The sequence below is a fragment of the Colobus angolensis genome, unplaced genomic scaffold (assembly GCF_000951035.1).
Source record: "Colobus angolensis palliatus isolate OR3802 unplaced genomic scaffold, Cang.pa_1.0 Scaffold128, whole genome shotgun sequence".
In the NCBI taxonomy this organism is placed as follows: domain Eukaryota; kingdom Metazoa; phylum Chordata; class Mammalia; order Primates; family Cercopithecidae; genus Colobus; species Colobus angolensis.
In genome coordinates, this window is record NW_012114030.1 from 1,062,412 (window position 1) to 1,075,391 (window position 12,980).

Here is a 12,980-nt window from a genome sequence, read left to right on the forward strand (position 1 = left end):
GCCTTTGGAAAAGCAGAATACACAGCAGTTTCTTCTAATCCTCAAGTCATTGCTCTGCTAGTTCCCTACAACTTAGGCTAAATCCAACGAGGCAGTCTCATTTAAAAAAATCCATGGAAAGGCCAGGCACAGTGGCTCACATCTGTAATTCCAGCACTTTGAGAGGCTGAGGCAGGAGGACTGCTTGAGGCCAGGATTTCAAAGACCAGCCTGGGCAACACTGAGACCCTGTCTCTACGAAACAAAGAAAAACTTAACTAGATATGGTGGCACATGCCTGTAGTCCTAGTTACTCAGTGAGGCAGGAGGAGACCTTACTATGTTGTCCAGGCTGGTCTTTAACTCCTGGCCTCTAGTGATCCTCCTGTCAGCCACCTGAATAGCTAGGATTATAAGCATGAGCCACCACGCCCAGATGGCTATTTAAAGAAAAAAAACTCAACAACTTAGGAGAGTCTCAAAATGAACAGCTTTGGTGTGCCTGAAGCTTTAGCCCAGGAGGCCGAGGTTGCAATGAGCTATGATCACGCCACTACATCCAGCCTGAGTGATAGAGCAAAATACTATCTCTTTAAAAAAGAAAAGAAAAGAAAAGAAAAAGGCCAGGCCCGTTGGCTCACGCCTGTTAATCCCAGCACTTTGGGAGGCCGAGGCGGGCGTATCACAAGGTCAAGAGATAGACTATCCTGGCCAACACTGTGAAACCCCGTCTCTACTAAAAATACAAAAATTAGCTGGGCGTGGTGGCGCGCGCCTCTAGTCCCAGCTACTCAGGAGGCTGAGGCAGGAGAATCGCTTGAACCCGGGAAGCGGAGGTTGCAGTGAGCCGAGACTGCGCCACTGCACGCGTGGCAACAGAGTGAGGCTCCGTCTCAAAAAAAAAAAAAAAAAATCCAAGCCTTTCAATTTTAGTTCATTTCAAAGAGGGCTCACAGGGCTGTGAAACCGTGAGCTCTTAATGCTATGACCAAAGACTGAAGTTCTCTATAGGATGCCATAGCACTCAATGGTGCTGTTTTCCTGAAGAGATATTAGGGGGGAAACATATTTTTATAGAGACGGAGTCTTACTATGTTGCCCAGACTGGTCTCAAACCCATGGGCTCAAGTATTCCACTTCCCTTGACCTCCCAAAGTGCTGAGATTGCAGGCATGAGCCACCATGCCCAGTCAAAAAAATTATTTTAATAAAAATAAAAGTTAATTACAAATCCATAAAAGGAAGCTAACAGCCTGCCCTAATAATTAAGCAAAGGTTTCTGTGAATCCCCAAGATGAAGTCAAACTGGACTGGAACTGAGGAACTCTGGGCTCTGTTCTAGACTCTGAGTCTGACCCCTAAGTGAGTCAATGCTCCTCCTTGATGCTTCTGTTTCCTCCACTCTACAATGACCACACGGTCTCAAGGTCCTGCTAACAGCTCTATCAATTTCTAGAGCACTAGTAATTTACCTTTGCTGGAGGGTGGGTGGAGCCCTTTGAAGAAAAGACTTCCTTCCTTTCTCTGACCAAACTAGGAAAAGCCTAGAGTTTATCCCAAGACCATAGAAAAGAAGCAGTAAGTGGTCCAAGCCCACACACTCAAATAAAGCTACAATGACTAGGTACAAAGAGAACTGAACTAAGACAACCCTACTGTATAGAAACAAACCCCCGGATTCCCCTTAGCCTGCATTCAAATTTGGCATCTGGAGCACCGGCTCTTTTAAGATCAGATGAGAATATGAACATGTTCAGCAGGTTCTATGTTTAATTCATGAAATAAAAGGTGAGCAAGGCAGAGGTTGCAGTGAGCCAAGATCGTGCTACTGCACTCCAGCCTGGGCAACAGAGGGAGATTCCCATCTCAAAAACAAACAAACAAACAAACAAACAAAAATGTTTGCTGGGCAAGGTGGCTCACGCCTGTAATCCCAGCACTTTGGGAGGCCAAAGTGGGTGGATCACGAGGTCAGGAGATCGAGACCATCCTGGTAACACGGTGAAACTCTGTCTCTACTAAAAATACAAAAAATTAGCTGGGCGTGGTGGCGGGCGCCTGTAGTTCCAGCTACTCGGGAGGCTGAGGCAGGAGAAAGGCGTGAAACCAGGAGACAGAGCTTGCAGCGAGCCAAGATGGCACCACTGCACTCCAGCCTGGGTCACAGAGCGAGACTCTGTCTCAAAAAAAAAAAAAAGAAGGTGAGCAACATTTGATTTGCAAACCAAAAATTAAAGAATCAAAAGCATTTCAATTATAATCTAAAAAAAGACTTCAAAGAATAGAGTGTTAGAATATCGAAGACTAATGGCCAGGCACGGTGGCTCACACCTGTAATCCCAGCACTTTGGGAGGCCGAGGTGGGCAGATCTCTTAAGGTCAGGAGTTCAAGACCAGTCTGGCTAATATGGGTGAAACCCTGTCTCTACTATAAACACAAAAAATTAGCCGGGGGTGGTGGTGGGCACCTGTAATCCCAGGAACATGGGAGGCTGAGGCAGGAGAATCGCTTGAACTCAGGGGGCGGAGGCTGCAGTGAGCCGAGATCACCCCACTGAACTCCAGCCTGGGCAACAGAGCGAGACTCCGTCTCAAAAAAAAAGGGGGGAGGCGGGGGCGGTGGCTCACGCCTGTAATCCCAACACTTTCGGAGGCCGAGGCGGGAGAATCATGAGGTCAGGAGATTGAGACCATCCTGGCTAACATGATGAAACCCTGTCTCTACTAAAAACACAAAAAAATGAGCTGGGCATGGTGGCGGGCGCCTGCAGTCCCAGCTACACGGGAGGCTGAGGTCGGAGAATGGCATGAACCCAGAAGACGGAGCATGCAGTGAGCCAAGATCGTGCCACCACACTCCAGCCTGGGCAACAGAGCGAGACTCCGACTCAAAAAAAAAAAATTTTTTTTGAGACAGAATCTTATGTTGCCCAGGCAGCAGGAAGTCCTCAAATGTAATACCAGTTATGGGATTTCTGGGCACTATTAGGTTCAGATCAGACCTCTGCACAGCAAAACATGTTGATTTTGACACTTTCCAGAGTTGTTATTGTTTTTCTTTAAATAACCATCCAGGTGCGGTGGCTCACGCTTATAATCCCAGCTATTCAGGAGGCTGAGACAGAGGATCACTTGAGGCCAGGAGTTCAAAAGCAGCCTGGGCAACATAGCGAGACCCTGTCCCACTCACCCTAGACCCTCCACCAAAAAGTCGCAGGCTTCTTATATAAAAGTTCAACAACATTGCTGAAATTAAGATCCATAGTGATGGATTTTCTTTCCTTTGGTCAAGTGGAGGGGTTTCCCCAGCCACGCGCCAGCAGAATCAGAGCGAAAAAAGCAAGAATTTAAGCATGCAGTCACGGCTATAAACAACTCCTTCCTCCCTACCAGGGCCTCCTCATTATAAATTCTTCTTTACAAGTCAACGCTCCACTTACCTATCTCACGTTTTCTTTCATTGCTCGTACAATCGTGAAAAAATTCTGTCATCAGACTTTCCAGTGCCCTGAGAGAGGCTTCTTCAGATGCCTAACAAAGAAATTTGAAAAAAATCAATAAGCTGTATCTTCAGTTCCACCATTCCTCAGTTCCTTCTAGGTCACATTCAACAGCAAGAGCAATTTACTTCCTCAAAATCTTGGTTCAACATTCTTCAAATGCATGGTATACACCAGAAAAACTGAAGGGAATTTCCCAGCTGACTCGAAACCCAATGTTGTTGCTGCAGCCTCTATAAATTCATGCTACTGTGCAGCTGATTTTCAATTATGTATGCTAAGAAAAGAGGAAATTCAAAATTCAACTCTGGAATCATGGTTGAAAGCAAATTAGCCCCTGGCCCTTCCTGAATGGGCAGAGTGGGGAGATTTAAGAAGGCCAGAGCTCCTCATAGACTATCCATCCCTGATACATTTCTCCTGCGTCTGAATAATTTGCCATATTTTGATTCACAGCACTTATATCAAACTGCTTCATGGATTCTCAGGGGTTTCTGGGGGAAACCGGGGAGAGTTGTCTTTTTTTAAGAGACAAGGTCTCTGTTTGCCCAGGCTGAAGTACAGTGGTAAAATCATAGCTCACTGCAGCCCTGAATTCCTGGGCTCAAGCTATCTTCCCGTCCCAGCCTCCCAAAGCAATGGGACTACAAGTGTGAGTCACTCACTGCACCTGGCCATGGATTCTTGGCAGTTTTTGAAGGCATTCCAGGAGTCATACAGTCAATTCTCAATCTCACATGAGCAGCCAACAGAGATTAAAGTACAGCTGAAAACCAAGCTAAATAGGGATTCAAAATTAGTTCCTCTAAACCACAGGCCCACAGTGAAAGCCAGACCCTCAGCAGAACTGCTCAGGTTGGAAATGAAGAGGAGAGGGCCCAAGGCCCCCAGTGCTCATCCTCTCCCTTTGGGGTTTATATTGAGCCCCAAATCCCACTTCCTTTATTCTTATTCAAGTAAGAGGAGTCGCAGAAATAACCTTGAGTTAACACTCTTCACACAACCTGCCTTCAAAAAGGTAACCATTCCCAAACCGTTTTTGAGTCATCACTGGTATAATTCTACCCCAGAGATAATCAAGAGCCAGCAGTAGTTCTGATTGTTTAATCATCTCTTAACTTCTTTCTTCCTACCTATCTCCCTTCCCCATATCCTCTCCATCACCCATGGACTGAGACCTGACTATAAAAACTGCATTTTAAAACAACAAGCCCACACTCAAATGTGTCACATGTCAAACTATAGTATACCAGAGGCCTCCATCAGGTGCTTGACTTTGTGAAGACTGAGGAACTTTTCATCTCTGTGGAAAAACCAGCACTTCTCAGTACCAATTACAGAGGCTGAATCAGACTTGATTCACAAGTGTGTGCACACCAACCAACACACTCAAATGCACCACACAGAACGCAGGGCCACGTTCATACAGTGCAAGGCACATCTGTTCCTCCCACACTGAGGTCACAGAATGATGGCTCTGCAATGACACCCGAACTGTGACACACTGAATGATGAGTTACTGTATAGTACTTTGAGCGCTTGTGAGTGAGAGAGACTTTCTTCCCTGAACTTTATATTTAGGATAAAGATTAGCCTAGACCCCTACTCCTCTTTCAAACGTCCATATCGGTTTAACAAAAAATATCCTTGGCTTGCAAGCCAAGCTGTTTTATTAAAAACTATCTATTTTTTCAAACCCAGAAATAATCTGAAAAGTGAAGCTAAAATAAGACTGCAATCTTCTAAAATCTGTTTCAAGTGTTTGTGTTGATCAAAACAGCCTCACTGTTCTCACTTACTTTATAAATAAATACTATAAATGCAAACCTCAAAAATGAGTGTACATAAATAAAAGAACGCCATAGACTGTTTCATAAATCAAGTCTGGTATGCCATTTCATTTGAAAAAAGAATTTGCTATTTAAAATAAAAGGTTGTGGGAAGATGCAGAAGAATAAGAAAAATAGTGCATGTTAAAATAAATAAATAGTTCTTCTGGAGCCAAAATGTGTTCCTGGAAACTAAGGGCACATCTGCAAATCATCTCTCTATACAGCTTCTTGTGTTGAATCATTTTAAAGTAGATCCTGGAGCAAATGTGAGCTTATCACATCCAGGCAATCAACCACCAAAATTTATTTAGTACTAGATTCTTGAGGAAGAGAGTTGAGAAATAAATGATTACTGGCAAGTTCCTGATAATCTCAAAAAGAATCCAACTCTGTCTCCATTCCCGGTCCCACCTACCCTTTCTTTACTCTCTGCCCCAACCCAAGAAGTTACAGTTCCTGCGGAAAGTGGAAGGACAAAAGTACTCCTAAGAATCCCAGATGGGCTGGTCCAAAGGTACTGAGTTATCTCAATGGACCGTTTGCAGTCAGTTACAGATGCAACTCCTTGTTCTACTCTTTCCCCCGTTCTCACTACTACACTTCACTAGTCTTAAAAAAAAAAAAAAAAAAAGATGCATTCTCCCATCAAATGATGGCTACATGAAAAAGGAAGCTCCAGGCCGGGCGCGGTGGCTCAAGCCTGTAATCCCAGCACTTTGGGAGGCCGAGACGGGCGGATCATGAGGTCAGGAGATCGAGACCATCCTGGCTAACATGGTGAAACCCTGTCTCTACTAAAAAAAAAAATACAAAAAACTAGCCGGGCGAGGTGGCGGGCGCCTGTAGTCCCAGCTACTCGGGAGGCTGAGGCAGGAGAATGGCGTGAACCCGGGAGGCGCAGCTTGCAGTGAGCTGAGATCTGGCCACTGCACTCCAGCCTGGGCAACAGAGCAAGACTCCGTCTCAAAAAAAAAAAAAAAGAAAAAGGAAGCTCCAAAACCTAATCCGGGGCATCACCAGGTGTTTCCCAACAAGAACAAATAAGTGCTGCTTGCATTTTTAATCATTTCTTTATCTGTAACAATACCTGCCTCACACGGTGATACGGGATCCAATGAGACAATCCATGTAAAACTGCTACATAAACTGTAAGAAATCATCTAATCTGTAGTTATGGCTGCTCTCATTTTCATTTGGTCTCAGATACCAAATGAAAATAGACCAAAGCGAAACAACGCAAGTGGTCAAGCCTACTTTAAAACTAGAGACTCATGCCCTCAGGTTTAAGGGCTTTGTCCCAATCATATCTAGTGGGGCTTTTCAGACTAAATTTCAAAATGCAGCTACGTAAATGTATACGGGGTAAAAATCAGGAGGCTGAGAATTTGCCAACATCACACCATCAGAACAGAAGTAGAAAAGACATAGAAGGCACATTCAAGTATACTGGTTCAAGGATACTGGAGAATTCCCTGGCTCCGGTTTGGCAACAAGGCCACTGGAACCTTGGCCAGCTGTTTCAAGCAAGTGCTGAAGCCAGAATGTAGACTGGGGTGAGTTAAGGAATTAACTGCAAGTGAGGAAGAGGTAATACTCCAAGCAGATTACACTTTCAAGTAATGAAAGGGACAAAGAACATAAAACAAAATCCAAGTGCCATTGTGTGGTAGGGAGACAAGGCTTCCATTCCCAAAGGCTACGCAAAAACTTTATCTCCTACGCTGCATTAATTTATGAAGAACAAGAAAATTTATCTGACTGCCTCCTACCTTGTGCTTGGGATTTAAGCCTCAGACCTTGACAAACTAAGGAAAGGCAAGATTAGTTTAAAACTAAGTGAAACACATTCACACACAAAAATTCCAGGAGGATTGCAGATACAGAGTATCTTCACAATCTAGGGGTAGGGAAAATTTTCTTACACAGAACACATAAACCACTAACCATAAAAGAAAAGACTGATAAGTTGAAATGTTCATCAGATGGCACAATGGAGAGAGTGTAATAGAAAGCCACAAAATAGGAGCTATCTGCAAAATGGAAAACAAGGAACTCATATCAGAGCATAAAATAACTTCTACAAATCAGTAAAAAAAAAAAAAAAAAAAGACAAAGGACTCCCATTTTTTTGGACAGGTAAATAATTACTTGTAAAAGAGGATATTCAAAAAGCCTATAAATAAGTGTTCAGCCTCATTAGTTATCAGGAAAATACAAATTTAAAATAAGGTAGTGCTACACATCTACCAGAGTGGCTAAAATTTAAAAGACTGACAATAACAAGTGTTGATGAGGATGCTGAGCAACCAGAACATGCATATACTGCTGGTGGGAGTATACACTGCTACAACCACTCTAGAAAAATGACAGCTAAACATATGCATATCTTATGACCCTGCAATTCTACTCCTTGATATATGCCCAACAGAAATTTTCACATGTATACCAAAAGAAAATATACACAAATGTTCATAGCACTATTATACACAATACCCAAAAAGTCAAAAGAACCCAAATATCCATCATCACTGGAATGGATGAATAGTGATTTCTTGATAGAGGAGAATATTATAAGACAACAGGAATGAATATAGACGCATGCAACAACACAGATGAATCTCACAAACACAATGTAGAGTGAAAGAAACCAAAACACATTATTCGTTATTCACTTTATAGTAATCTTAAAAAAAAAAAAAGGCCCAACACAGTGGTGCGCACCTATAATTCCAGCTACTTGGGAGGCTGAGGCAAGAGGATCACTCGAGCCCAGGAGTTCAAGGCTGCAGTGAGGTATGATTGCACCGATGCACTCTAGCCTGGGCAACAGAGCAAGACCTTGTCTCTTAAAAAATAATAATAATTTAAATAACGAAAACTTATTTATGGTATTATAATCAGACTAGTGGTTACCTTGGAGGAGAAGGGATTCTAGTAATAGTCTATTTCTTTATCTGAGTGTTAGTTGCACAAAGATGATCAACTTTACGATTTATCTGCTTGTATGTAAATATATATACTGCAATTTTAAACACTTAATGTTTTAAAATCCTCATTTTCTAAAGTCCAGGTTGGTGTTTTCAGACTCTTTAGAAACTGTATTTTAGCTCCATCAGCACAACTGTGGCTCTGGGGACTGGCAATAAGCCTGCAGGTAACAGCGGGAGCATGAGGCTCCTGATTTCTAGGAACCATCTCTTGTCTTCAGAGCTGCCAGGGTGGCAGCACAAGGTATTACAATCCCATAAGCCTATGCTTCCCCAAGAGTTACTTGGCTCACCTCAATAGCAAATGGCACATACACTTAAAATTAAAATCCCTGGGCAGGATGACGAATTAAGCTTGGCTCAGAACATACTCCTGGAGAGCTCTGCATAGATCTAAAACAAACCCAAGTTTTCTGTTCCAGAAACAGTTAAAATCTGCAAAGGTGATAAGCTTGCGACTGTGCCTGCCTTGACTTTATCTGCTCCTTTCACTCTGCTGCTCATGGGTCAGCAGTTCAGAGATCCAAGCCATTGCCTCATTTATTAAGGGACTACTAAGTGCACCAAGACCCATAATCACCTAAAAATGAAAACTTGGAAGAAGGGGAAGGGTGACATAATTTGAGATCACCTTTGCTTCTTCCCCATATTCTCCATCCACAGCCAACACCATCAGGTCTGCGGACTATATCTTCTCCCTCACCACTATTTCTACGGAGCCCTAATCATCTCCTGCCCACATTACTATAATTGCTTTTACCTGGTTACCAGGTTTTCCAATTCCAATCCAACCAGTACTTTACCGCCAGATAAATTCTCCTAAATATACAGTTTTCTGCAACAATTATTATTATTATTTTTTTTTTTTTGGCTAAAGATGTGGTCTCGCTCTGTTGACAGGAGAGAGTGCAGTGGCATGATCATAGTTCAGTGAGGCCTCAAACTCCTGGGCTCAAGCAATCCTCCTGCCTCAGCTTCGAGTAGCTGAGACTATAGGCACACGCCACCACATCTGGCTGATTTTTATTTTTCATTTTTGTAGAGACTGGGTCTTGTTCTGTTGCCGAGGTTGGTGTTGAACGCCTGACTTCAAGTGATCCTCCTACCTTGGCTTCCCAAAATGCTGCGATTACAGGGAGCCTCTGCATTCAGCCTAATTTTTTTTTTTTTTTAAGAGACAGAGTGTTACTGTATCACCCCAGGCTGCAGTGCAGTGGAACAATCACAGCTCACTGCAGCTTCAAACCCCTGAGCTCAGGTGATCCTCCCCACCTCAGCCTCTTAAGAAGCTGAAACTACAGGCACATGCCATCACACCCAACTAATTTTCTGCTCCAATTATTCTAAACCTAGCTTTAATTCTGGAGTGACTAAGCAACTCAGCTATTTGTTGGACAAATGAGAATCCAATACGCACTAAGTAACTGATACTGCTTAAATTAAGCCCCTGGGATACGATGATGAGTAAGATGGTCCCTAACTTCAAAGAACTGAAGGTGGCCTAGCAGTTACGTCCTATAGTCCTGGCGTAGGTATAAACAGCCTCAGAAGACCAAAGAAAAAACCAACTCTGTCTGAAGGAAAGAAAGCTTCACAGGGGTGATTTGGGTTTTGAAGAGCAAAGAAGTTTACTAGGAGGATAAGAAGGAAAGCATGCCTGATTCAACATTACTCACCACAGGAAGCCACTCCAGTCTGAACACTCATGGTATCATAAGCAAGTATCTAGCCCCATCCTGCATTTGCTCCTGAGACTACACTTTATAGTTTAACCTTCATGAATTTTCTTATACAGGTTACAGTACAGATCAGGTCACTTTCATCTTCTGTCTTTGACTTGTAACCAGTACTACAGAATTTTGCCCATGGTGCTGTTACTCTGGTCATTTCAGAACGGCAAAATAAATGCAGGCTCTAGGGTCAGGTTCCCCAAGTTTGAATCCAAACGCGCAGCTTGACCTTGGCCTAGTTATTTGATGTGTCATTGTTTCCTCCTGTGCACAAATGGGGATAGTAAAAGTACCTAACATACTGGGTCATTCTGAGAATTAAATAAAATGTAAAATACATAGTAAACACAATGTCAGGCATGAAATGTGTGGGCTGAAAGTCACTGTTCATACATCTTTTTTTTTTTTTTTTTTTGAGAGGGAGTCTCGCTCTGTCCCCCTGGCTGGAGTGCAGTGGCGCGATCTCGGCTCACTGCAAGCTCCGCCTCCCGGGTTCACGCCATTCTCCTGCCTCAGCCTCCTGAGTAGCTGGGACTACAGGCGCCCGCCACCGCGCCCGGCTAATTTTTTGTATTTTTAGTAGAGATGGGGTTTCACCGTGGTCTCGATCTCCTGACCTTGTGATCCACCCGCCTCGGCCTCCCAAAGTGCTGGGATTACAGGCGTGAGCCACCGCGCCCGGCCCCACTGTTCATACATCATAGATATTAGGTTTCTCTCTCTAACCAGAACATCAACTGTCTGGAAAGATGCTCTATCTAGTATGTTTGTATGTTCTACAATATCCACCATGGACTGGTGCTCAACTATTTTAAAGACCAAATTCAAGAGAGTAAAAGGAACAAGAAAACTGTTGATATCACTTTCAGTTTCTCAAGAATACTGGTAATTCCTCCAAACTGAAGATACATGTGACTTTACATTTTCCCCTTTAAGGGCTCTGACCATCAGCAGACTTCTGCTCACACGCAGATTCAATCTGTGTTGAAAAACAGGAGACTGCTAACACTGAGACTGAGACTGAAGGTGGATAATAAGGTGTTTTTCCCTAAGATGTGACAGCTAGAAGGTGGTTTCCTCAAATCCTGATTAAATCTGTAACATGTTACCTAATGGCCTCTAAAGTAACCCCCTCCAAGCATAACTTTTTTATAAAATTAATATTGGGCAATAATGACTATTTTTTTAATGTTTTTAAAATAAAGATGGGGTATTGCTATGCTGCCCAAGCTAGTCTTAAAACCCCCAGGCTCCAGCAATCCTCCTACCTACGCCTCTCAAAGTGCTGGGACTACAGGCATGGGCCACCACGGCCAGTCAAAAATGACTATTTTTTAAAGCCACTTCTATTAAGCTTTTTTTGTCACCCTTTCCCAGAGCCACATTTTGTATAGTCTACTAGGAGGTGAATCATATGGGCCTCCTATATTCAGGTTCACAGCTCCTTGATAGCAAACCTCAACAAAATGAGGACTAGTATCCCAGAGCCCCATTCAACTATCCCTGTGGCACATCTAGAACAGTGTCATTACCCTATTTGCTTGTATATAAAGGTTTCCAAGAAAAGTGATTCTATCCCTGCTGCCAACCAAGGTTAAAAAGTATGCAAAACATATCCGGTGTGTTACAACACATGCCATGTAAACTTTTATCTGAAAGCTAACAGGATTACCACAGATGTCTAAACTCTCAGATCATCACTCTCACTTCCCTACACCCTTCACCACTGCAAAAAAAAAAAAACAGAGGAGGGAAAAAATCTTTGACCTGTAGGCCTGCACACAAGTATGAGATGAAATACCAAGCTTAAAATAACATGCATGGGAACCAAGGCGAGTGACATCTACCTATCCCCCTCCTGAAGTCATTCAGCTCAAAAAGCTAGAAAGATAGAAAAGTGCATCAAAGAAGCCCCCAGTCAGGAGACCGACATTCAGAACAAGGCTTCCTCCCATCTCTCCCTCCCGTCACTACTGCTCTTTTGCATCCCAGCCCGTAGATATTTTCCTTTTCCTTTTATTTTCTGGAGACACAGGTCTTGCTCTGTCGCCCAGGCTTCAGTACAGTGGCACAAACTCTATCTCCTGGGCTCAAGCTATCCTTCTACCTCAGTCTCGCAAGTAGCTGGGACCAAAGCCGCACACCACCACACCCAGCTGATTTTTGTATTTTTTGTAGAGCTGGGGCTTCACCGTGTTGCCCAGACTGGTCTTAAACTCCAGGGCTCAAGCGATCCACCTGCCTCAGCCTCCCAAAGTGCTGGGATTAAAGGCATGAGCCACAGTGCCCAACTGACAATTCCTTTAAAAAACAAAAAAACAAAAAACAAAAAACCGCACACCATATTGAAGTAGAAATCTCATTTTATTTCTCTATTTAAAAAAAAGAAAATGTGGTGAAGTCCACTGACCCTCCACCAGTCTAGCAGTCAGCAGGGCAATCAGGGAAGCCCAGAGACACTGGATGACTAGCTCAAAGACACACAGCCAGTGAGCAGCCAGCCGGAATCTCAGCTCCAGCCACACCCATGTGAGTTCCTTCCTTAGCCTGACTGTGATAGGATGGAGTAAGGCCAAGCAGAGGGAAGACTGGGGTACAAATATACATTGATGTAATTAATTCTAAACATTGTGTACAAGAGTTGCAGGGGGAAAAAAAAAATGTCTTCTACTGAAGCAAAGAAACAGACAACCACAGCATGTAACAGGACTGCTAAGGCTGAGCAGGCGCACCCAACCCTCTATTAACATGCATCTGGAACAAAGTCATCCCCTTGCATGAGAAACGCTTCTTGTTGTCTTGCCTGCAGCTTAGATCTAGACATAACTTTGCACAGTATCTCCACACAGACATTTAATATTTATTAAAACATACACTCTGGCTGCATCTAAACATAATTTTAGTCATTAAGAAGCACTTTTCAGTCGAGTGCAGTGGCTCACACCTGTAATC

The 12,980-nt window shown here is 43.4% G+C and overlaps 1 protein-coding gene across 2 annotated transcripts in view; it reads right to left on the reverse strand.

Annotated features, from left to right (window-relative positions):
• Window positions 1–12,980, reverse strand: part of XPO6 (exportin 6) — a 117,056-nt gene that overhangs the window by 81,574 nt on the left and 22,502 nt on the right. For both annotated transcript variants that reach the window (XM_011933464.1, XM_011933463.1), the window contains one exon: window positions 3,420–3,510. In XM_011933464.1, the coding sequence (XP_011788854.1) occupies window positions 3,420–3,510 (91 nt within the window). The remainder of the gene's footprint in view (window positions 1–3,419; window positions 3,511–12,980) is intronic.